The 25,752-nt window shown below is 32.2% G+C and overlaps 4 protein-coding genes and 1 pseudogene across 5 annotated transcripts; 1 reads left to right on the top strand and 4 right to left on the bottom strand.

The window, feature by feature from the left end:
• Window positions 1–859: 859 nt before the first annotated feature.
• LOC105776604 (stearoyl-[acyl-carrier-protein] 9-desaturase, chloroplastic) lies at window positions 860–5,792 on the top strand. Of its 2 annotated transcripts, none has more exons than XM_012599359.2 (3): window positions 860–1,095; window positions 4,165–4,666; window positions 4,966–5,792. In XM_012599359.2, exons 1-3 carry the CDS (start codon window positions 971–973, stop codon window positions 5,524–5,526), a joined length of 1,188 nt encoding a protein of 395 aa, XP_012454813.2. In that variant the 5' UTR covers window positions 860–970; the 3' UTR covers window positions 5,527–5,792. The 2 variants fall into 2 exon arrangements, with proteins under 2 accessions (XP_012454813.2, XP_052477616.1); XM_052621656.1 differs by lacking the exon at window positions 860–1,095 and adding an exon at window positions 1,943–2,004.
• Window positions 5,793–6,286: 494 nt separating this feature from the next.
• LOC128033712 (shewanella-like protein phosphatase 2) lies at window positions 6,287–7,849 on the bottom strand (annotated as a pseudogene).
• A 139-nt stretch (window positions 7,850–7,988) lies between these two features.
• LOC105776603 (uncharacterized) lies at window positions 7,989–9,520 on the bottom strand. The gene is made up of 2 exons (XM_052621658.1): window positions 9,357–9,520; window positions 7,989–8,399 (listed from the first exon to the last, which is right to left on the bottom strand). Exon 2 carries the CDS (start codon window positions 8,355–8,357, stop codon window positions 8,172–8,174), a length of 186 nt encoding a protein of 61 aa, XP_052477618.1. The 5' UTR covers window positions 8,358–8,399; window positions 9,357–9,520; the 3' UTR covers window positions 7,989–8,171.
• Window positions 9,521–17,165: 7,645 nt separating this feature from the next.
• On the bottom strand, window positions 17,166–21,304 carry LOC128033721 (zinc finger BED domain-containing protein RICESLEEPER 2-like). Its single transcript, XM_052621691.1, has 3 exons — window positions 20,686–21,304; window positions 17,487–17,516; window positions 17,166–17,386 (listed from the first exon to the last, which is right to left on the bottom strand). Exons 1-3 carry the CDS (start codon window positions 21,302–21,304, stop codon window positions 17,340–17,342), a joined length of 696 nt encoding a protein of 231 aa, XP_052477651.1. The 3' UTR covers window positions 17,166–17,339.
• Window positions 21,305–23,425: 2,121 nt separating this feature from the next.
• LOC105775332 (putative lipid-binding protein AIR1B) lies at window positions 23,426–24,283 on the bottom strand. Its single transcript, XM_012597853.2, has 2 exons — window positions 24,188–24,283; window positions 23,426–23,986 (listed from the first exon to the last, which is right to left on the bottom strand). The coding sequence occupies exons 1-2, from the start codon at window positions 24,281–24,283 to the stop codon at window positions 23,660–23,662; spliced, it is 423 nt and encodes a 140-aa protein (XP_012453307.1). The 3' UTR covers window positions 23,426–23,659.
• Between the last annotated feature and the right edge of the window lie 1,469 nt (window positions 24,284–25,752).

The raw sequence follows: 25,752 nt of genomic DNA, 5'->3' as shown, positions 1-25,752 counted from the left end.
TGGTTGGCTGGAAGAATTTGTTTATAGTGACCATTATCTTTCTTAAAGGAATTCCAAGCATATATTTGTGCTGTTGATGGAGACCTCTACATGGGAATGTTTTTTTTTTTTTAAGATCAAAATAATATTGAATGAAAAAGATTAATACCATTTTTTTATGATGAAACATTTCCTTTTATGTAATCACGTTCTTGATTTTATTTATTTTGGAATATTTTATATTACTACTCAAATTCTAATTCTGAATATTTAATAAGTTTTTCTAATATTCTAAATTGAAAATAGAGAAAGAGTAAACATTAATTAACTTTCGCAATACCAACCTAACATTTGAAAAAGATTTGGTAGACAAAACAACAATCCTTTTACCATTATTCCTTAAACTTGATATGATTCAGATTTTAAATTAAAATTTTACAAATTTTAATTAATTTAATTGAAGTATTATTGAATAATAAAATTATAATTGTAATATAAAATAGGATGATTACCATTATATTATAAATTCAATTACATTTTGGCTCCTTTCACTTAAAAAATGAATAAATTAATTCATCTAGAAAAATATCAATTTGTTAGAAATTTTATCTATTCTACCGTTAAAAACTGACATAGTAAACGAAATAACTCGACAGTTATACATGACGTACCATGTGCATATCATACCCATGAATAAAATTTTTAACCGAAGGAATGATGTGTTTGTACCTCGTACTTTAACCAATTTATTTTGTCGTTTTTACTAATTTATTATTATAAAGAATAAATGAATGCGCAATTAGTAATTAAAAGGAAAGTGAGGGGTAATGTTAAAATATAATGAAGGTCAGTATCCCTTAAATAGGCTATGTTTCTTTCGAGAAGCGTTTGCACTTTCTGTGGAGGAAACTGAAGCTGCCAAAGCTCGAGAACTCAAACCGAAACAAAAAAGAGAAAGTGCTCTTAAACCCCCCAAAATACCTAAAAATAAATGGCTCTGAAATTCAACCCCATCACTTTTCAATCTCAGAAACTCCCTTCATTTGCTCTTCCACCAATGGCCGGCCTTAGGTCTCCCAAGTTTTTCATGGCCTCTACTCTTCGTTCTGGTTCCAAGTTCGTCTCTTTCTTTCATATTTTATTGTTAAATCATGGATTTTGATTCTTCTTCCGTTATTTTTACCTCATTTTGCATCTGGGTCTTTTTTCTTTTCTGCTAACTAACATATATCTTGTGATCTTAATGTTCTTGTTGTTTAATGGTAATGTTGTTCTTTTCTGTTTGGGATAATACTTTCAATTTAGAAACGACTGAAATAAGGTTCGTTTCTTATTAAATGTTTATACTTTCTAGCTCAGTATTATGTTTTTATGTATGTAAGGTTTACTGATTAAGGTGCAAGAATAGGGAAAACACGTTTCTTTAAATAATTTTTGCTCTCTCTCTTTTCTTTTCTTTATTTTTTTTAAATTTGTGTTTTCCTTCTTTATTTTGATCTTTTTGTGATTTGGTTTCATGTTTGGTGGGTTGTTTTGTATTTTTATTATAAAAATTGAGACTTTGATAACTTGGTTTTAGACTGAGTTATGTGCTTCATTGGAATTATCGCCTGATAAGGATCTTGAGAGTGAAAGAGGTCCATGTGTCATATTTAAGTTTCTAGCTTTATGTAGCTATTATGTGAAGGCTCCAAGGTTTTTTTTTTTTTGTCCTTAGCATATTCTCTAGTATATTAATCTTGATGCGCGTGTTTCTTGTTGGATTTTAAGATTTGTTTAACTGTAAGATATGCTGGTTTCTTATTTTGATGTGGACAGCTTCCATTGTTAAATGTGTTTTGGATGGTTTGAACGAAAGATGTAAGAACAAAGCAATGTGGAACATGTTTTTCGATAGCTTGTTCTTATCAATAGTTTTTTTTTTTTTTTTGTGATGTTAACTTTCAAGAAAAATCAATTATTTGGTTTTTCCTGCTTCATGTCTCGTTTTTGTTTGAGAGGAGTTAACGAAACCGAAAATACCCTGTAAATTGTATTTTATAAATATTCTTAACCATTATTGATTGTCTGGTCTCTTTGCTGTAATCTATGATGTTAGGGCCTTCACTAATTTTCTATTTGTCTATTACAGTTTGGTAGTTTTGGGAGTGGTTAGGATATTAATTATTTTCTCAACTATTTTTTTCTGAAGGAATTAAATTTTTCTTGGGGTTTGAATTACTGGGAAGCTATTTCTGTTGTGATATACATACTTTTTTTTCTTTTAAAGAATCTTATATTTTATCTAGTTAATCCGTATTTTCCTTATTAGTATTCATGCAAATTGTATTGAAGCATGTTCTTCCAAGTTTATGATCAACTGATCGGTTGAGAGTGCATCATTTGTCTGAAATTGATAATGTCTCATTTATGGACTTCTGGGGCTCATCCACAAATGCAAGTAGTTAAATGTGTTGCTTCATCCGTGCCCATCTCTAAATTTATTTCTATGAAGAGAATGCTAATGTTATATCATTGTGCATGCTGCATCTGCATCCATGTTATCCACTGTGTTTAACTTGATTGCGAATCATGCAAGTGTTCCACACAAACGGTCTTCCGATTTTCCATTTATGTCATTTTAATTTGTTTCAATATGGTTGAATCTGTCTTTGAAAAGAAAATTCAAGTTGGTGGAAGTAGTTCAGATTCTCTAGACTAGCTGATGAATAACATAATGTTTCCTTTTTTTTTTCAAATGGTTCCATTTTGTTTTTAAAATATAGTTGAATCTACATTTTGAAAAGAATATTCAATTTGGTTGAAGTAGTTCAGAATATGTTGTCCTCCTTCCTTGATTTGATATTGTGTTATTCCTTTTCTTTTCTTTAAACTAGTAGTGATCTTATCATTAAATTATTTAAACTTCTGTCAGAAATCTAATTTAGTTCCTAGTCTTTAGGATTTTGGTTATCTTTCAAGTTGAATTCTTTCAGTTTGAATTTTGGGACTTATTTTCTTTTTGATTCTTGGATAAGTATTTGGCTATAAGTACAGCAATCACCATTCATTCATTGTACGCTTTATTCTCTCATATAAACATGGTATTTAAACTGAATAAAATGTCTCCATGATTGCTTCTTTTTCTTGCACAATTTTTTGAAAATGCTTGCGTTTCTCCTTTGAATCTACTTCATTTAACATTTTAATCAACCGAGTATTTCGTACTTTTTCTTTGTTTTTATCTTTTAACTTGTATCATTTTGTGTATGTTTGACTAGTATAATTGCTGAACCTGAACCTAGTATTGATACTCTTGACATTCTTACCTTCCGTTATTAGGTCACCGAAATTTGGTGATTTCCTTACAAATTTTAAGTCATGGCTGAATATTCATGTATTTGAAAATGAACATTTCAAGTAATTTTTTAGATTTCTTCCTGGTATCAGTTTTGGGCATCTTTGTGGTCCATTCTTGATCTAGTTTTCAAATACTATGTTAGGTAATGATGAATAGACATCTATCCATTTTCTCCTGTTAGTTTGATGCACTTTTCCTTCTGTTTGGTTTGAGTTTCTCTGTTGGTTCCCTCATATGGTGTCTGTTCTTATGGTTGTTGAGAGTTGCTGATAGTTACTTGTGCTTTTCCTTATAAATAAATGGTAATTTAATGCCTTGACATTGCATATAAATGGGTCCCACCCAACGAAAATTCTGATAATTTGATTACTTTCCTTGGATGTGTCATAATTTTGTTTTGAAATGAAAGACGAAGTTATATAATTGATAATTGCACTTAAAAGCAGGATAGTTTACATTCCATGCCTACTTCAAATCTAATGAGATGAATTCTCAGATGGTATCACTTATTTATACTACTGTAGTTCTGCAAGTGGGTCTGCTGCTGCATTGGTCCTTATATTTTACTCCGATGCTCACAATTGTAACATCCGGTCTCTCATTTGATTCTCTACTTGGTCTATGTGAACTTCTACCCTCAAAGATGAAATTTAGTCCTGTTGTGCATATATAATGCCTGTTTCTTTGCATTGCTTTTGCATTTCATGTGCTGTATTTCCTGGTACATGCCGTGGACAAATTTGTGAGATGGGTTTTGTGCTTTTACATTTTATTGTTTCCTTTTATCGTTACTGACATATCTGGTTGATAAGAAAGTAATTGGGAATTCATTTCACTTAATGCAGAGAGGTTGATCTCAAGAAGCCTTTCATGCCTCCTAGGGAGGTGCATGTTCAGGTCACGCACTCGATGCCACCTCAGAAGATTGAGATCTTCAAATCTTTGGAGGACTGGGCTGAGAACAACATTCTAACTTACCTCAAACCGGTTGAGAAATGTTGGCAACCCCAAGATTTTCTTCCGGATCCTGCATCAGATGGATTTCACGAGCAAGTCAAAGAACTTAGGGAAAGGGCAAAGGAGATTCCAGATGATTACTTTGTTGTTTTGGTTGGTGACATGATCACAGAGGAAGCTCTTCCAACTTACCAAACAATGCTTAATACCTTAGATGGAGTTCGTGATGAAACAGGTGCTAGCCTTACTCCTTGGGCAATATGGACAAGGGCTTGGACTGCTGAAGAAAACAGGCATGGTGATCTACTTAATAAGTATCTCTACTTGTCCGGAAGGGTCGACATGAGGCAAATTGAGAAGACAATCCAGTATTTGATTGGATCAGGAATGGTAAGTAAGATGCTTACTATAAATTTTCTCACATTGTGTAGTTTAATTTTGAATCCTATGATGCACTTAACTTGCAAAACTTTATCAAACCCTTTGTTGTTCATCTTCTGAAAATGAATGCATTAAAACGTTGCACTATATCACTTCTGGAATTTCACTAAATTGTGTAGAAACTGGCCCACTGATGTCGCCTTCCCCGTATACCACCCTGAGGAAGTTAAATCACTTCTCTCTCACAAAAAAAACATGCATTCAATATGCCATGTTTCTTCTTATTTTTTCTAATGTATATCTAATAGGATCCACGTACTGAGAATAATCCTTATCTGGGATTCATCTACACATCATTCCAAGAAAGGGCAACTTTCATCTCTCATGGGAATACAGCCCGGCTCGCAAAGGAGCATGGTGACATCAAGTTGGCTCAGATATGTGGTAACATTGCCTCTGATGAAAAGCGCCACGAGACTGCATATACTAAAATCGTTGAAAAGCTCTTTGAGATCGATCCCGACGGAACAGTCCTGGCTTTTGCTGACATGATGAGGAAGAAAATCTCCATGCCAGCACACTTGATGTATGATGGCCAAGATGACAATCTTTTTGATAATTTCTCAGCTGTTGCACAGAGACTTGGGGTTTACACTGCCAGAGACTATGCTGATATACTAGAGTTCCTGGTGAACAAATGGAAGGTGACGGAGTTAACTGGACTTTCAGCCGACGGGCGTAAAGCTCAGGATTATGTGTGCGGACTTCCACCAAGAATTCGAAGGCTGGAAGAGAGAGCTCAAGGAAGGGCCAAGGAAGCACCCAGGGTTCCATTCAGCTGGATATTTGATAGAGAAGTCCAGCTCTAAGGCTTTTTTAAATTTTCTGAAGATGAAAAATGGTGATTTCAATTTCCTGCAACAGAGGTAGAAGTTTTCAACATGCAATTTCTCTTTTTAAATTCCCCCATGTAATGTTTGCTTGAACAAGTTTCAGTCGATCAGATTCAAGTTAAAAGTTTTAAACTGGATAAATAATGTTTATAATCCGTTAGTACCCAAACCAAAGTGGCTATGAACTGGATCAAATTCAATTGATTTCCGATCAGTTATATACAGACTTATGCTTCTGTGTCGATTGGGTTTTAATGTTTTGATATAGATTCGGTGAATTTGAGTCTGGTTTTGATGACTTTTGGTTTGAAGCTAAATTATAGAGTTTGAGTTCTATCATTTTAATTTTTCTGAGTTTGGGATTTAATATTTTACACTTTGATTGTTTGGGTTATTTAAGTTCAGCTTGTTATGAATAATCAAGTTGGATTTGACTTGGAACATTCTCGAATTCGGGTACCAAGCAAATTCATTTCCAAATTTTTCATCTGCATGCAAGTTTTTTTAGTGTTTGGTAACTGAGAAAAATGAACTCATTATCAAGATTTAGCTATCAACAAAATTGCCTCCTAAAATGGCCTTTCTCGGGCGAACTTCTACCTTTGATATTTAGATCGGAATGCAGTGTAAAATATTTAATGTACGTCTTCAAAGCTTTGAAGAGGATCATTTGACACAAGTCTATATACAATGAAAACTTAAGAAGAACTTATAAGCGAGGTAATGAATGTTACCATAGTAAATTGCAACCATGTCATGTATAACAACAGCTATGGCAATCCAGGCTTAAGATTTGTTGTCCAAGCAACAAAACGATAATAACCTAACATAAATACGACGACGACAAAGTCAAACAAATTGATCAATACCTAAAATTGCTAAGCAAGTGTTTGCATCGATCAAGTCCCTAACACTCGTATCCTACAAAACCAAGACTGAAATTCAAGAAATTCATAACTCATTATGTTTCCGGAAAACGAATATAGGTACAGTACTTAACGAGGCAACGGCTTTTGGTAGCTTAGATACTCGAAACTTTTAAGCTTTCCCTTCGACTTGTACTGGTATCAACAATCCAAGCCCTTGTTTCCTGTCAACATCTGCCTCTCCAACCCATAATCCACATGTTTCTTAAAACCCCTCCGTGGACCAACACAAAATCTCCTACCATTAAAACAGTCGCATTATCAGCCAATAATCTACGGGAAATTGGACCATTAGGTCTCAGTGTAGCAGTTCTATCTCTGAAACTATCACAAAACCTTTCAAGCATGCCATGAAATATTGATGAAGGAATCCCCTGGAAAGGCATTTCCAACCCACGACACAAACTCTTCATTTGTTCCCAACACCATACCAATAAGCCCAAACAATGACTTCCTCCAAACTCTTTATAGTTACCTACCTAAAATCATCTTCAACATTAATTATCTCATGATTGCCATTCAAAGTTATCAGTTTGCCCACCATTTTTAACAGCTTCACGCTTCAACATCTTTAAGAAATAAAGGATCTTGAGCACATCACCTATTTGAACAACGGTGGTAGACGCACCAAACCAATAATTGGACCCATCAATGAGGCCACCAAGACGGAAGGCTTGCATGGTCTTCTCGAGATCGCCATGGAGGCCACCAGTAGCAACGACACAACTGGGGGAAGGGTAATGAGTTTGAAGGGATTTTTGAGGAATTTGTTGATGGTCATGCTTGGGCAAAATGAGGCCGCTGATAGACAAGTCTACGAAGGTGTCAACAAATGATGTAAGAAATGAAGGTTTCCACATGTTGATGATCATCTTCTCTTGTGGACTGATGCTGTTTTCCATTATTTTTTAGGGATTGCTTTTGGCCATCAAGTCTAAAAACCAACCACCATTAAAGGTTGACTTGACGACAGGTCAACTTATTTTCGACCAGATTAATTTTGATTAAACAAATACTTGGGTCATTTTTATTTCGGGTTATTAGAAATCATTAGAATTGCTTTACTAGGATCAAACTACCGAATTGAATTTAATTATGATGAAGTTAATGCATTACTGTTTTCAACTGGAGGAACCATCAGGACATGTCAAGGAACACTTATGGTTGCCTGGAATGTTCAAGCAAATGGAAAAGAAAAGTGACAAATCTCCACATCGCAATGGCTGCCTACAGTTCTATGCAGTAAAAAGTATTACTACAGGTTAACCAAACCTTCCAAGATACAAAATATAAATGAAAAATAACCAATGGGATGAAGTTTTTAAACTATAAAAGCGCCTGCGCTTGCCTTTGGACCTGTCCGGAGAAAGGCAATTGGCTGGTTGCTATAGGGGCAACAACATCAGAAACACACAAAAATTAGGGTTTGACTTTTGAGCTTCTCCAACAATAACCAGTGCTGTCATCACAAAAGGTCGTAACACCATAAAAACTTAAAGAATACAGCCAAGGGAAAACTAGTAATAAGTTTTTATTATTATCAACTACAATATAATGTATAACAAACAAAGACAAATAGTTCAAAACACAGATTTTAAACACATAATTTTGTCTGTCATTTAAATGACCTTTGCCTAGATCTTGACTACATTGTCACAAAAAAGACTAATGAGATCAAGGCATTGATCCCATGTTTCACTTCCCCTCTTGCTTTTTCAGCTCCTCCAACTTATCTATAGCCACCTGAAGCTCATCTGTACCTCCAACAGCTCTCATAGTATAGAAATATACACCAAATACGAATGCTGTCAAACCCCCCGCGACTACCATATTCTTAGTCTTTGGTGCAAGGCTGCCATAATAAGCAAATAGTCCAGCCATCTCAAAGCAGAAAATTGGTCCAATGTGTTAATACCGTCCAAGCTGAAATTCACCAAGATATTAGTCTACTATCTTCCAAAACTCCACTTGGAAATGGGGAAAAAAGGAGTACAAAAACATGCTCCCTTAGAAATTAACTCTATTAGCCTATATGGTTCCTCAGAAAGGCGATGGAAAGCAACAAAACGTGAAAAAAAGAAGGAAATATCCAAAAAAATCCCAATCTTATATTACAGCAATTTGAGGAATCTTCTATTGCATGATACATGATTATAAATTAACAAACAAGAAGAAAAAACAAATTATCTAGCACATCATGTTGATTTATTTTTGAGATTTCATTGCTGATTTACAGCATGATCGCTACAGAAAGAACAAGATTATAATCCCCTTCTCCAAATAAAAAATATATAACCAGTTAAAGTGCAACAGTAATTCCATTGTTCCTTATGAAGTAAAATCATGCAATTCATTTTATAAAAGATATATATAGTTTCAATTTTTTATTATTCAAAACAATACTACTTGCTTTGATATCAACGGATAACTTAGTGCTTCTTGGTTCTGGAAACAAATGGCTAAGCAGTTTGGTAACAACAAGTGATGTTTAGATTATTAAACAGAAAAAGCAAATAAGGCATCAAAATTCAAACACAAATAATACTGATTTCAAGCAAAAAGTTCATAGCAACAAAAACAGGCATTGTTCATACTTCATCCTCTAAACAATCATTAAATCAAACGAATATTTGTAACAAATCGTAACAATAGTAACCAGCTATCAACTATCCAAGAAAAACCCATTTCTCATACCACTGAAAACAAATTAAATTCATATAAAATCAACCCAAAGTCTTAAAACAAATAAGTGGTTCCTCCAAGTTTTGCTAAACAGCAATCTTTCTCTCACACTTTTCAACTTGACCAAGCAATTTCTTTCCCTTTTAAAGTAACACATATAAAGAGCCATAAAAAAACAGCGGTGGAGCGGAAGCTGACCTGAAAATCCCAAAGCACTGATGGGGTTCTTTTTTTATCTTAACCTGAATACAGAGAAGAGAAACAGAAAGGAAATGCTGCAGATTTGAAAGGTAAAGGAAACGAAGGAATGGGTGGTGCCTGGATTGGTTATGGTTGGGCAAGCAAAACAGCGTGGGCCTTAATATTGGCCCATTAAGTAATATCATTAACAAATAAAAACATGAGTATTTTTTTGGTGAATCATAATAACAAGACAAAATACGAACAACCTTCGCAACTAATATGATTCAAATTTAAAACACACCTAAAATAGTAAATACTATTGACCATCAGGCCATCACATGAGATTTAAAAAACATGAGTTTATTTAACCTTTTAAACACACTAAAATCTTTATTGCTAATTACATTATTACATTGACATTATTATTAAATTTAAATTATTAAAAAATAGAAATTATACTGTATATCCACGTTAGATTGTATTTTGAAATGCTCACTGTGGTATTCAAAATAAAATGTCCAGTTACAACCACCCAGGACCAATCAAAGCACTTCGCAGTTGGGGTTGACGAAAACACTGTAGTTGACCTGATGATTTTATGGAAGATATGCAGAAGGAAATTGAGGGAATTTCTACTTTACCTCCACCAGATAAGCTTACCATACCATGGAAAATGAAGACATCAGGCGCCAATGCACTTGTACCTACTTTAGAGACAATGGAAACAGTGGCGACCAACCTTACAAATCCTAAGGAGGCCATGGTTACCATGAGTGCAGAGATGGTGTTAAGCGAAAGATGTGGAAGGGTTGCCATGCGTCTATTTCCATCTCTTTTCTCTTCGTATTAGGGTTTAGGGTTTTTTATTTAAGAATGTTGATGTGCAATTTTCAAGGCTGTGGCAATCTCGAATTTGGTAGTTTAGAAATATAGAAAATTTCTATTATTATGTAAATGGTAATAACGAAGTCAACGAATTAGTTGAGATTCTATCTAACATATATTAGAAAAGTATAAAAATATGAATTTATCAAATTCAAAAATATTTTAAATATTTCAAATACATTACTAAATAGACTTCTAACAAATCCTTAAATTTTGAGAAATGATCACGAATGTTATATTCCTAAATAATTCACTACTTAATTTACATTGTTTTTGAAATTCAAATACAAATTCTAAAATACTCGTTCCAAACACTACATAAAAGAATATTGTAAACAACATGATCTAGATTAGACCTGATCACAGGCTGAGCCGATGCCAAATTTTAGGCATGTTTTCTAAACTCTGCCAGACCTGAAAAATATGCTTAAAATTTTACCCAAGCCCGACCTAAACAAATAAATGCTCAACCAAAGCTCGACTCGACCCGCCCGTATTAATTTTTTATATAAAAAATTTAAAAAATATAATACTTCAAATGCACTAAAAATTATTAAAATAAATATTTCTCAACAAATTGAAAATACATTAAAAAATGTCTTTATACTTAAATAACACTAAGATAGTTGCAACTTAGCAAGCAAATGACTCTAAAATAGTCGTAAAATTAACAAAAAAATAAGATCTATACAATATCTAAACAATAACAACAAAATAGCAGCAATCTAAGAGCAAAATGGCAACAAAACAGCAACAAGAAAAAAAATTAGGCAAATTCGGGCTAAGTCGGGCCTGGGCCAAAAAAATCTTACCCAAGTCCCGGCCCGTTTTCTTATTTTTGTTTAAGCCCATTTTTCGGGCCTCTATTTTTGCTTAAACCCTTCCACTTTTTGAGCAGGCCTTCGAGCTTAGACGGTGGCCTAGCCTATGATTAGGTCTAATCTAGATGTTGTTGCTCTATTTGAAACCAGTGTGTTTAGGGATAAAGCGATCAATAGAATGATTTTTCCTTTCTCTTATTGGATTGAAGCTCGGGGTTTCTTTAAGGAATATAGTTATGTTCACTACAAAATTAAAGGCTTTGAGGATGATCATAAACGTCTTTAAAAGTTTGAAAATCATCTCCAATATATTTGAGACAACTTAGGTTGTCCCTTACCTACGTCCTTTAAAACCATGTCTCTAAAAAGTTTTAAGGACAATTATGAAAAAAACGTCTTCATAATCAAGGATGAATTTCCCTCCTAAAGGTTTAAAGACGAAAATCATCCCCAAATACATAATAATATATCAAAATAATTAGGGACGAATTTCATCCGTAAAGCTTTAGGGACAAAGGAATTAGCACGAACTTTTTTAACTTCGTCTCCTTCTGAGAATTTGTGAACCATCTCATATCAATTAGAAAACTCGCTCAGAGTATTCCCGATGATGAAGTACCTCAAATGCTTATGGGTGGTTCCAACAATGAAGGCTTGGACGGCCCATTTGTCAATAACCCCTTTTCTGGTCATAGTCGTTGTGTTAATCGACGGGCATAATCCCTAAGGGATTCATTTGCTTCTTGGCAGATGATTATACGCCAGGGATTGTTGGAGTGTATTGTTGGCCAAGAAGCGGCTCATGAATTGCCTGACTAACTGATCAAAACAATGAACGTAGCCCCTGGGCAGCGACAGGTACTATTGTCGCACTTTGTAACACCCCTAACCCGTATCCATTGTCGGAATAGGGTTACAAAGTATTACCATACAAACGAAACATTAAAACATACATTACATACATTAATACATATATAACATAAATAATTCATTCACGTACATATTGTCCCTAAATCGAGCCTTTGAAGCCTTAGAAATACATTAGAAACAATCTGAGACTAAATTGGAAACATTTGGAAAGTTTAAAAAAAATTTAGAAAAATTTGACTGCAGGGGTCACATGTAACTCTCTAAGTAGGGTCATACGGTTGTTCGTGTAACTGCCTGACTTGCATGCAATAAAACTTACAGAGGACGCACAGCTGTGTCACCGGGCTGTGTGTCACACACGGCTAAGTCACATGCCCGTAACTTATGCATGCCAAAATCATCAACTAACATTCAACTATGTACTAATACAAGTCCACCTATACATGTCATTATAACCTTGACCAAAACATCAAAAACTACTGATATTTATGTTGAATAGTGTGATAGATCTCCTACGAGCTTCCAAAATGATCGAGCTTCTAATAATCTATAAAAAAAAACATAGAAAAGAAAACACATAAGCAACGAGTGCTTAGTAAGCTCGTATAAACTTAAATTGTACTTACCACTTCATTAATAAAATTCATAGATTAAACGCAAAACATTACCAAAACCATAAGTGTATTATAGGTCTATTAGTACACCATCAATTCACAAATTAGTAAATTCACTTATACATAATATAAATGAACTTATCCATAGCATAAGTAAATTTTTCATATACAAGCACATCTTAATTTATCAATCTCTTTTTACTTATAATATCATGTTGCATATGAAATCATCCATAATATATGAAATTTACCATCTATGAACATAATTTTAATTCATCAACATACCATAATTATCAACCTTTTATAAGTTTATGAACCATTCCGTTTACTTACTTATCATTCCTTTCCAAATGTTTAGCACAAGCCTAAACATCATCATCAATACACAAGTTAGTGTATTTATACATAATTCATTTGGATTAACCACATGATAAGCCATTTTCATGAGAAAATACATCATTCATCCTTTCCATGAACATATGCATAATACCATTTGTAAACTTACCATTTCAATCCCTTTTCTTGCCCGTTAAACCACTTATAATATCATCAGATACTTGGGAAAGCTCCTAGGAAGTGTGCTTAAACATATAACCGTAACATTTCCTTTACATCGTTGCTCACAAGAGTTGTAGGTCAGAATGTAAGCTACACAATATTGTTCACATGAGCTATTGAGAATCTGAAACAAATGTAGGATCTCAGCCATCAGTAGGACATTCAAGACCAGCACCGGAAACATGAAATCCTTAATGACATGTCATTTGTATCCTACGATTCCTAAGGTTCAACCAGGACTCGATATTCGTCAATGCATCATAGCTTTGCTACATTTATATTTTGATTCATTTACATTAAAACAACATAATAAACATTTAATTTAAACAAAATTTTAGTGATTATATTTCATAGGAACTTACCTAGCTAAATTGCAGCAATGATTAATTACAGGGGTTATTTGGTAATTTTCTCTTCTCCTCAATTTTCCTCTTGTTATTGATCTAAAATAATAATTCCATTCAATTCAATAATTGTAATAGAAAAACCAATTCATTTTATACAATTAATTCCTTTTGTAATTTTACAAAATTACTCATAATATTTTACTTTTATTCAATTTAGTCACTCAACCCAAATCATGCAAATTAACCATTTTATTCAAATTTCATTTCAACCAAATTATTCACCATTTCTCTACAGCCCATACCTACTATTATTTCACACCAAGTCCTTTTACTTTTATCACTTTAACGAATTAGTCGTTGAACATTAAAATTACCAAAAATTACTTTACAAAAAGTCTTATCTAGCAACCAAGCTCAATAATCTTTCATAAAAATTCAAGAATACACTAAATTAATTAATGGAAAAATCCAAAACATTTGACATTTTTACAAGTTAGACTTCGGGTTAGCTAAATCGAGCTAATACGAACTTAAAAACATAAAAATCACTAAAAAGGGGATCAAAACACTTACCATGTACCCCAAAACAATTTGGCCGAATGGTTTTCCTCCCCTCACTGTAGCCATTCGGTTGAAGAAAATAAAGAACAAAGAAGATGATAATTTTAGGTTAGGTTTATTTTAGTTTATATTATTTAATTACTAATATAACTTTTAAATTTTATAAAATTTACCGTGCAACCTATCCATGACTATCCACTCACATTAAATATGGTATAATTACCATCCAAGTCCATGAATTCACCTTTTCATAGTTATTAGATCCATTTAACTAATGCATTCAACTTTTGCACATTTTCCAATTTAGTCCTTTTCACCTAATTACCCTTTGAAACATCAAAATTTATTAATGAAACTTCAATACTACCTTAATAACACTTCGTAAATATTTTAAAAAATATTTACGGCTTGGTTTATAAAAACGAGGTCTCGATACCTCATTTTCTAAAACCATTTGACTTTAAAGTCTTACTTCTTGAACCTAATTGTTCTTCCATTCAACATAAATTATTAAATCAAATTTTACTATTACCCCGTATATTATTTGTAAATATTAAATAATAATATTTACGAACTCACATGTTAGATTTGTGACCCTAAAACCACTGTTCTAACGTCACAGAGAAATGGGCTGTTACACACTATCTGTGAGAGGGTCATGGAGAATGCCTTGCACATGATGGTATAAGAAGCCTCTAGAATATTAATGTGGTTTTTATATCGAGCCAAATGGTCTTCCAGATCTCTTGATCATTATATGTGAACTTTGGGAATTTGAAGGAGGATGAGTTATGATTGGCGAGCACTTTCGGGATGAGTGGTTCATTGGAGTAATTCTAGACAAGTCTGTTTGCTTTAACCCATTTCATTCATTACATCATTTCTGCTTTGAAAGCTCTAAGTTGCTCTTCCACAGAGATTTTTTACCTTGAGAATGTTGGTACACTGTCAGGAGATCATCATTATTTTCATGACAATTTTTGAGATCATGCACACTGTCTCCACAAAGGGTCGGCAGAGCTTCATCTTCTTGGTGAACTAGGTTCTCTTGCCTGGGGACCTCCCGTGTAGCCCTTAATTCACCAATCAACTACTCATTTTGAGCATTCCTTTGATCAAAAAGGTGTTATTGTTCTTGCTGCTCCTTGAAATGACGCTCCTGCTGAGAGAATTGCTTTTCCAATCACCACAATTTTTATTGGGTCTCTGAATCATGAGGTTGAGACCTAGAACCTAGCTAAAGAGTGTTGGATCTGATGCCATAAGTTTAGTATTTTTATTTATGTACACTTGTATTTTTTTGAATAGATTGGTTTAATAAAATTATCTGTGAATTACATTAATACATTTTGTATATTATTCTTAATGGTTTTTGCGCGCAAAGTGACATGGAAGCAAATATTAACTCACTAGTTATCTAATGTTTAACTAATACTAAGCAGTATTATGTGGTTGAATCGTAATACGAAAAGATTATATTAGTAGATGAACCTAAACATGTCCTTAGTCTAATTGGAAATGAGCAAATCGATTGAAAGACTAATATGTCGTCTATCAAGTCCAATTGGGGAGATGTTTTATCTTAAGCATTGAAGCGGATGACTCTCGGAAGATAGAGACATAGATATGATAATTGGATTGATAGTACATAAGGCAATACCTAAGTAGAATAGATCTTGACTCCGTGTATGGATTTACTCACTTGTGATGTTTATAGTGTGGCATACCTTAATCCTAAGTGGATAGTGGACTATGTATACGTGACTCATATACTTTATTGTAAGTAAAAGTCTAAGTTCAAATAGATAAGGAACCGAAAGCTGGTGCGTTGGGTATACGACTTCTACAGTATGTAGCACCATTCACAATAGCAGAATTCATAGACCAGGAAATGGGTAAATGATATCATCTTATTGGCATTACGTGATAGATGAAAAGTAAACATGACCACGAGTCATTTGTCTTTGTGATAAATGACTTAATTACTAATTAATAGTAAATGTCTTTTTATGAAGGAAGATATAATGGTTACCATGAGCTAAAATATGATCATATTAGGAGAACGAATTTATCCCAAAAAGATTAAGGATATCTTATGAGGGTAACACACTTATGACAAGGTCATTGGACTAGCACTAATCGAGTAGCTTTCGTAATGATATGTAATTGGGGAGAGCTCAATCACGATAATGAGTAAATGAGTTTATAATTAATAAGCGAAAAGCTAGAACTTATTATAAATCATTTGAGCCCTAATTATATATGTTCAATCGGTTCATCTGCTAGCTCATTGAAACTAGAAACGAGTTGCATTTAGAATCAAATGAATAGAAATGGATAGAGAGGATAAAGTTAGAGAAATATGTTAGATTCGGAAATGAATGTGGTTTCTCACTAAGTATGAAAATGACCGAGAATTAATTTAATTTTTTCGAATTATTATAAAGTAAATAATTGAAGCTCGAAAATAGAATTAAATTAATTGGTCATTGTGAATCCGTTGAATATGAAAATTAAATATATTTTCTCATAGATTCTTTTACAGTAAAGTTGTCATGACTTTAACGAAATTAGAATTAAGTTGAGAAAATATTTAATTGAAAAATAATTTATTTAAATTAATTTAATGAATATTATTTATTTAGGGAAATAGAAAAAATATGTACTGGATTGGATTAAATTATAAAGTACTAGGTTAAAAGTTTAGGAACCACATTTAATTGGACACAATACAAAAGAGGCCCAAAACCCCTCATAATAAGTATGAGGGACAACAACTTTAGTATAATTTAGGGGTGAGCATTTGATCGAATCGAATCGAATCAAAAATTTTCGAGTTAATCGAATTTTCGAATATCATTTTATCATCCTAACTTTATTTGAAGTTTTATCGAATCAAATCGAGTGAGATAGAATTCGAATAGAATCGAATCGAATATATTTGTTCGAGTTAAAGTTAAAAAAATTTGTGTTGTTTATTTTATGTAATTTTTCAAAAATAATTTTATTTAAAGTTTTTAAACATGATCATACAACAAAAAATTGAAGTAAATAAGTGAATAAATAAAAGCAACATAACATCATCAACCCAAATAAACAATATGATTCTAAATAAACAAAAAATAATACAAAAGATTATAATAAAAAACATAAGTAAAAGTCCAAGTAAATAGCATGAGTCGAAATAAACAACAACATTATAATAAAAAAAACATAAGCAAAAGTCCAAAATACTATAGAAACCTACACCAAAAGAACACAACAAAAGTCCAATTAACCAATAACAAACCAAACCGAACTAATAACAATAACACATCAGTTCAAGAACTATTATATAAACGTTTAAGCTTTTTCTTGTGCTTCAAACACCGTTGATAACCTTGAAACATCTAGTAAAAGTATTGAATGAGTTAGTTAAATAATAATAAAAATTTGCAAAAATAAATTAAATAAACATTTAACTTTATAAACTAATGCTAAGTATGTTACCTTCTTGATCTTCGGGTATTTTGGATAAGTCTAGCAAATTTAAAAAAAAAAGCGTTAGTTAAATTATGGGAATGCTTACTAATATAAAGAATGCAAAAGCTTATTTTATAAATTAAAATTTATATATTACTATCTTTGTAACAGCCCAATTTTGACCCTAATCGGACAGAGTGGTTTCGGGACCATGATACGAGTCAGAAAAATATTTTTATAATGTTTTTAATGTGTATCGCAGTTTAAGTTATATGTGTGAAAATTTCGTGTGAAAATTTGATAGTTTGAAGGCTCAATTTGATAAAAAAGGGCTTAATCGCGTAAAATAAAAATTTAGTGGTTAAATATGAAAGTACCTAATTGTTGTTGTCTTTTTAAATGGAAGGTTTAAAAGTGTAATAAAACCAAAAATAAGATAGTGGGTGGCAATAGTCAACATTACCCTTATATTATATGTTTATTAAATTAATTAATAAAGGTTAAATAAGTAAAATAATAAATAAATAATATATGTTAGGTTAAAACATAAAAAAAATGGTCATTTCATCATCTTTCTTAGCCGAAATGAACAAAGAAGAAAACCATTAAAGCTTATTAGGGATTCGGCACTTTACTAGCTTGATTAAGGTATGAAATTGTTTCGGTTTTTGATAATTTTTACGTTTTTGAGATCGTTGTTTTGAATACTTCAAAACCCATGTCTTAATTTTGTGAATTGTGGATGATTTTGAAATGTGCCATTGATGAATGTTTGAGTTTTATGATGTTAGTAGGTGAAATATGAAATATATTTGTTAGATTAACATGTTTTATTTTGAATTTTGGTGAAATTGAGTAATTAGGGTTAAATTGTGAAAATAAAATTTTAAGGGACTAAAATGCTAAATAAATGAAAAATATGGAGTTGTATAGACACTAGGAATATTCGGCCCTTAAGGAGTGTAGTCAAATTTTTGTGTATTTTGTGTTTTATCCAATAGGGATTAAATTGTAAAAAGTGTAAATGTTAGGGGTAAAATGGTAATTTACCCATTTATGTGTTTTTGGATTAAATTGAATGTAATTATATTTAAACTAGCTTACTTTTAATATAATTAGATCAAGAATCGAAGAAATCAGAGTTGGATCGGGGAAAAACTAAAGTTGTCGAGTAATCGTCTGGTTTTGAATTTACACCGTCCAAGGTAAGTCTATTAGCAAAATAATGTTATTAAACTAGAATATATATATATATATATATATATATATGGAAATCTATCATTTATTTAATAAGTTGAATTAACTTTGTTAATTTCATATTGTTAATAGAATATACAAGTTGAAATTGGTAGGTTGAAATTTTATTGTACAAATATTGTATATGTTATATCATGTATGTTTGAGTTTAATAAGATGAAATGAATAGCATAAATTATATAAATATAGAATGATGTTCAATTTATAATACAAATTCTTTGAGTTGAACTTAATGTTATAAATTGTATATATATATGTGGTTCGAATAAATGATGTAATGTTTTGAATTGAATGTAATGTTATGAAATATATATATATAAAAGAGGTTTGAATATAAGATACAAGTTTCTTGAGTGAACTTAATGTTAATAATTATATATAATTATACATGTGGATTGAAGATAGGATTTGAGTTTTTGAGTTGAATTTAATGTTATGAATCATGTATATGTGGTTCGAATGTGAGGTTGCTATGAAGAGTTGAATATAAAACAATTCTTATCGAGATATAGTTATTGAGAAAGATTTATGTGAATTATAAAGAATTATATGAAAGATTAACTTTGTATTTGAGTTATTCAGGGCTATGTGCCTAGCGTGCTTAATGCTTAGGTGAAATAATTCGACTTTACGTCTAGCGTGCTTAATGCCTGGTGATACATTTCGGACTATAGGTCTAGCAGTGCTAAAAGCTTGTATCGAATCGAGTTTTAAAACCTAGCGTGCTAAGTGCCGTGAATCTATTTAAGTTATGTGAGAATATGCAATTGATATATTTATGATTTTGATTATATGAAATTGATGAATACATAAACATTCGATTTTACATGCTTGGTGAGTATTCACCTACATTCGGTTTTGCATTGGTTAAATATAATTGTATGCTTTCAATATATATATAATTAATAAAAGCATATGTATATTAAGTATATGCGATTGTTGAATTTATAATTACGTATGGTGATATGCGGTTGTTAAATATATATATATTGAGTCTATGTGTTTGATAATTATTTATGTATGCATTTGAGGTATATATATAAATGTGCTCATTTATATATATATGAAGAATATGTATATATATTGAATGTAGGTATTAGCTATGCATTCGGTATAAATTTATAATGAGTATATATATATATATATATATATATACACAACGATTATACAATGTGATTGGTATATATGTGTATGAGTAATTATATGCATATGATAAGTACATATGTGCATTGGATGTATGCAGTAATAAAGATGCATACACATTCGGTTATAAAATTGTTAAACATATGTTTATATATATGAAATCGAATATTTATGTTAAAATGTTTATACATTCGATTTTTATTTTAAATTGTTGACAATTATGCGTATGTATACTTGTCTATAGACATTTGTTAATGAAATGGTGTTTGTGAATTCATTAAGTGTACCAGAAATTTTATAATTTATATATATATATATATATATATATATATATATTATGGTTATGCTATAGACTTACTAAGCTATAAAAGCTTACTTTGTTTACTTATGTCTTCCTATTTTATAGACTTAAAGATCAAGCTTCAAGCTCGGGGATCGTCAAGAAGTTCATTACCTTATCTATTATCTCAGTATTTAAAATATTTAAATTCTAACTATGGCATGTATAGACTAGATAAATGTTTTGAAGGTCGTATTTTGTTGTATTGTATATGATTATAATAGCCATACTAAAATGGTTTATCATCTTATGGATTTGCTAGTTTGCAATATCTTTATTAGTTAGATTTTAATGTCTTTGTTTTTTTTCTTAAAAATGGTTGGAAGGGAGAAGTTTAAAATTTTGCATTTTGTTTTATAATAGACCAAACTTATTATATTTAAATATATATATTTAATATATATGTATTGAATTTGAGATGGTTGTGTTTGTTCAGTAATGCCTTGTAACCCTAATTCCGTGACAAATATGGGTAAGGGGTGTTACAATCTTCCCTTGTTTGAAGTTCATCAAAATAATCTTCAAGATTGATGACACCATTAAATTTCCGAAGCCAATCTTGTGTGCAAACCAAAGCTTCGACCATGACAGGAGTTAGAGAACTTCTAAAACTATCGAGAACACGTCCACCCGTGCTAAATGCATTTTCCGAGGCAACTGTTGAGATAGGAATAGCAAGAATATCTCGAGCCACTTGTGCAAGAATAGGAAATCTAGGACTATTCATTTTCCACCACAATAGTAAATCAAATGAACTTGAATCATTTACTTCTTCATCCTCACCCAAATATCTATACAACTCAGATTTGCTTTCTAATCCAACTTGTTTCTTCTTCTTAAGGTATCTTTGCTTGGCCAAGCCCGTTTTCATTTCTGACTGATCTATTTCCATTGAATTGCAATGATTTTTCGAAGAACTAGATCTACCTTCAAACAATTCAATTCTTCCGGCATTAGAAGAATACTCATTGAACAAGCAATGCAAATCTTTAACGATCATTTTCATAATGTCATTAGCAACATTAGAAAAAAGCAAGTTGACCCCAAAGTCCAAAAAACTCATTTTACATCGCGGATCAAAGATGACCGCTAAGTAAACTAGCATGTTGATCTTGTTTCCTTCACCCCATACTTATTATATTTCTCTCTCATTTTGCAAGTCATAGAAATTATGTCTAGATCTCCACACCCTTGCCACCCATCAAAAAGACAATGCACATTCGCCAATACTTCAAAAAGTGAATGAGAGTTAACATGCAAAGATCCGGACACCTTCAATGTAAGATGATAAAAAGGCTCTAATACTTTTATAATTCTTCGAACATTAAGATGATAAAAAGGCTCTAATACTTTTATAATTCTTCGAACAATTTCCCAATCATCAAATGTAGGAACTCCATCTCCAGCAGTAAGGTCAAGAAAAAAATTATGGTCATCACGTACATATGATTCAAATGCACGCTCATATTTTTCGGCCACCTTTAACATCATATATGTTGAGTTCCATCTAGTAGGCACATCTAAACACAATTGAGCCTTACTATTATCATTTCTTCTTTTACCCGTTGGTTGAATTTTGCCAACCTCAATGGTGATGCTCTTATATACCTCACAGCACCTCTAACTCGATCCACAGACACAGAAGCATCCTTAATACCGTATTGCACAATGAGATTAAGAATGTGTGCAACACATCTTATATGAATAAATTTTCCATTTGCAACAGAAGCATTTCGATGATTCAATTTCTTTCTCAAATATTCTATGGCAACACTATTGGCAGATGCATTATCAACTGTAATAGTGAAGACCCTCTCAATCCCCCAATCTCGAAGACATTTTTCAATGGCTTGACCTATGCTTTCACCTCTATGAGCGGATATTGGGCAAAAATTTATAATCCTTTTTTGCAACCTCCACTCATCATCCACCCAATGTGCTGTTAAAACCATATAAGATATCTTTTGCAATGAAGTCCAAGTGTCTGTCGTCAAACAAACTCTACTTATATCTTTTTCAAAACAATTCTTCATCACACTCTTCATGGAGTTAAATAAATCAAGACAATCCCTTCTGATTGTCCAATGAGATGGAAGACTAAACCGTGGGCATGCTATAGAAAGAAAGTATTTGAAACCCTCTTCCTCTACAATTTTAAAAGGTAGTTCATCCATAATTATAATACGAACCAATGCTTTTCTAACAGCATCTTTATCAAACACCCAAGTTGATAAATCATTGTTTCTTGGCTAACCTTCACAAATGTTAATTCGATTGCTTCAGATTAGAAGTATTACCTCGAGGTCTTTTCGGGCATGCTTTCAAATGGTTATTCAAATTCGTTGTAGAACCCGAACTTGATTCCATTGTGTAAGTAACATCACATGCATTGCACCTTGCTCTCTTCTCCCCTCTTGACCACAAATTTGGTGAAATGGTTCCAACAAGTCGCCCTTGGAATAATCTTTTTCGAACATTTTCCTTGGTTGTTGTTTGATCATCTCTACTTGGGAAGAATTTTGTGAACTTTGAGTTGAACCATCTCGCTTTGGATCACTCATCTACAAGTAAACATTTGTTGCAATCAAGAACCATGACCAAAAATTGGTTTAAAATCAAACTTAATAAATCAAACTTAAATTTTTTAAGAGCATAATAATACAATACAAAAGCATGGTAGGATAGGATGAGCATAAAAACAACTTTATGGCATTGAAGGAGTTAAGGTACAGCAACAGTCAACAGATTAAAAAAAGTTGTAAAAAAATCACTTATTTTTAATAGAAAATCGTGTATTAGTTTATATATAAATTAAAAAAAATCATAATGCCCAAGTGATTTAGATCCATAAAATATGGTGGTAATCCATGTAAAATTACAAAAATAACCATCGTTAATGTATTGAATTGGGTGAAAATGAAAATGTTAAAACTTAAAAGAAAGTGGAAGGAATGATTGCCTTTTGGTGCAGTGAAACAGCAAGCTTTTTTCTATTTTCTTTTTTAGTTTCAAATGCTTACATATTATTCAACAAATCCTGAGTCACAGACTCAAAAAATGTGCTTTCTATTTTCTAATGAGTTTCCATTTCAGATTTGAAAATTATAAGAATGATGGAGATATTTTGCGGGATGAAAATAAAATAAAAATTCCCAACTTTACTTATTTATAAATTCTTTGCCACAACTAGCTATAGACATCATATAAATAATTTGACGAGGAATCAAGAAGAACGAAATGAATAATACAAGTTTTTTCATGTCCTTTACAGATATAATAAACACTCAAAGAAAAACACTTTGAAGAAAAATATTATTCTGTATCAATTCTCCCAAGGAAATTAAAGCAACAATGATACAAACTAAAACAATGAAATTATGAAATCATAACTTTATAAAAAAACCAAACACACAAACAATAAGGAAGTTGAGAAAGAATGGAGGGAAAAGTGATGACTTAATTAGCATTGAAACCCAGTTGGAACATTCCTTGAACAAACGTTGAGGAGCAAGCTAAGAGAAACAGGGATGTTAAGGTTGATGCCTAAGATGTTAGCTCTAATAGCAGTGCAAAGGCAAGCAGCAGCTTCGAGGTCGACAAGGCCATTGAGAAGGGAACAGCATGGCATCACTGGAGGTGAACCAACGATGACATTGACTAAGTTAAACACGTTGGCACATACACCTAATTTGAGGGCATCTCTAGGGCACCTGCCTCGTGCGGATGGAGTAGGGGTGGGGGTGTTGGGGTTTGGGTTTGGATCAATAATTTGTGGATCTGCCTGAGCCTAACTTTAAATGACTATCCCCATTGTAATGTTCCATGTTCTTCCAAAATATAAGCATAATAGTGACAACTTACAAACCGCCAAATCGGTTGATTTTGAAGAATTAATATTGTTGAAAGAGGGAAGTTTGAATGTTACCTGTATGGTTAAAATCAGTTGCTTTAGAAAGAATGAAGATGCGAAGAGCTCAAATCAAAGTACTGCAACTGCAAGGAAGAAAGTCCAGAAAAGCAGAAACCCATTGAAGACCTTGACCGTATATAAATACAGTGTAAGGAAAAGAATAAAACTTAACATACCTTTGAAATTCAAAGGTAGAAGACGACGTAAAAGTACCGCTCTAAGCCTCTAACATCTGATTCTGGAATTGGGTGGAGCCTTCAGCCGTGGAGGACCGGAGGTGGAGGTGGAGGTGGATTGGTGGTGGTGGTCCGGTGGAGGTGGATTGGTGGTGGTGGTCCGGTGGAGGTCTTCGAATTGGGATAAAAAGGGGGGAGGAAGGGCACGGGCTTAGTTAGGGATTTTGGAAGTGGTTTACTGGTTTTGTTTTAAATGCACTGTGTTTTAACTTTTAACTTTTAAAAATAAAAAATATATTTATTGTAATTTAAAAATAAAAAAATATAGTTTTTATTCGAATTATTCAAATTCGAAAATTCAACTCGACTCAAACTCGAAATTCAAAAAAAAATTTGAATTGATTCGATTAACTCGATTCAAATAATTCGAAATTCAAAATTTTTTTCGAATTTTTCGAATCGAATCGAATTTTGCTCACCCCTAGTATAATTAACCAAGGTTAGTTGCCCCTCTCTCGTAATAGAACTAGGAGACTTGCTTTTCTATCAGATAAGCATTTATTTGTATTCTACTAATTCAACTAGGATTCTTTTATCTCTCCTTATAAATGATGGCAATGGTAGAGCTATTTATGCATAAGTTTTCAATATTGTTATTTTGCCCAAAAATAGTCAGAATTGATTTGTAAGTATAAATTTTATTTTCGAGAACAACAATTCTACCAGTTTTTATAGAGAGAGAGATACTTTCCTATTGAAAGTAAGAAAATTATTTTCGGTTCCATGTTTGATTCATGATTGTTCGAGCCCACGCTCGAAACAATTCATGGTACAAGAATAGTGGAGAAGGTCGTTTAGTTGAAAGTCGTGAATGTTAAGGATCCGTCTCGTACAAAGTACAAGTACTTTTTAGGAAAAGTTTATTGCTATATATATCACAAATTGACTCAGTTTTCAAATTTTAATTTTCCGCTGTGATAGAAAACAATTTTTGAACTGAATTTTTTTCAACAATTGATATCAGGATGAAGTTGTGCTATGTTTACTCAAATTTCTCTCTTCTTCATGTTTGGTTAATTTTTTATAAGGTGTATCATTCTTATAATTATTAGTATGTTTTGGGTTATGTATGTGAATGAATGTATTTTATTATTTATATGATAAAATAATTTCGACAAAGTTGTTCCTAGAAATTAAAGTGCTTTAATTATTATTTTAATATTTTTTGGGGATACATAATTAGATCGTGGACTATCATCTCCATGTAGTAATTATTTTATTTCTCTAGTGATTTTTTATCTTGCCACGTGTCTTCCTTCGCGGGAGATACAACAGATATAGAGAGCAAAATATGGAGCATTAGTTAGAAGTTTAAAGGTTCTCAAAGGATCCGACAATTCCTTTGCCTCACCTTTAAACAATAACCTAACAAGGAAACACGTAAAGTTAAGCAACTAAGGTGGTCAC

This window comes from Gossypium raimondii, chromosome 10 (assembly GCF_025698545.1).
Source record: "Gossypium raimondii isolate GPD5lz chromosome 10, ASM2569854v1, whole genome shotgun sequence".
Lineage (NCBI taxonomy): Eukaryota > Viridiplantae > Streptophyta > Magnoliopsida > Malvales > Malvaceae > Gossypium > Gossypium raimondii.
Note: the sequence above shows the minus strand (reverse complement) of the source record. Positions and strands in the feature narration are given on the sequence as shown.

Coding starts and splice junctions, on each gene's coding strand:
- LOC105775332 (XM_012597853.2), bottom strand. CDS start 24,283: ATGTTAAGTTTTATTCTTTTCCTTACACTGTATTTATATACGGTCAAG. Junction 23,987..24,187: donor CTTTCTTCCTTGCAGTTGCA/GTACTTTGATTT, acceptor ATTTAAAGTTAG/GCTCAGGCAGATCCACAAAT.
- LOC105776604 (XM_012599359.2), top strand. CDS start 971: ATGGCTCTGAAATTCAACCCCATCACTTTTCAATCTCAGAAACTCCCT. Junction 1,096..4,164: donor ACTCTTCGTTCTGGTTCCAA/GTTCGTCTCTTT, acceptor CACTTAATGCAG/AGAGGTTGATCTCAAGAAGC. Junction 4,667..4,965: donor ATTTGATTGGATCAGGAATG/GTAAGTAAGATG, acceptor TATATCTAATAG/GATCCACGTACTGAGAATAA.
- LOC128033721 (XM_052621691.1), bottom strand. CDS start 21,304: ATGCTAGTTTACTTAGCGGTCATCTTTGATCCGCGATGTAAAATGAGT. Junction 17,517..20,685: donor ACTTCAAACAAGGGAAGATT/GTAACACCCCTT, acceptor TAAATTTGCTAG/ACTTATCCAAAATACCCGAA. Junction 17,387..17,486: donor AATACCCGAAGATCAAGAAG/GTAACATACTTA, acceptor TACTTTTACTAG/ATGTTTCAAGGTTATCAACG.
- LOC105776603 (XM_052621658.1), bottom strand. CDS start 8,357: ATGGCTGGACTATTTGCTTATTATGGCAGCCTTGCACCAAAGACTAAG.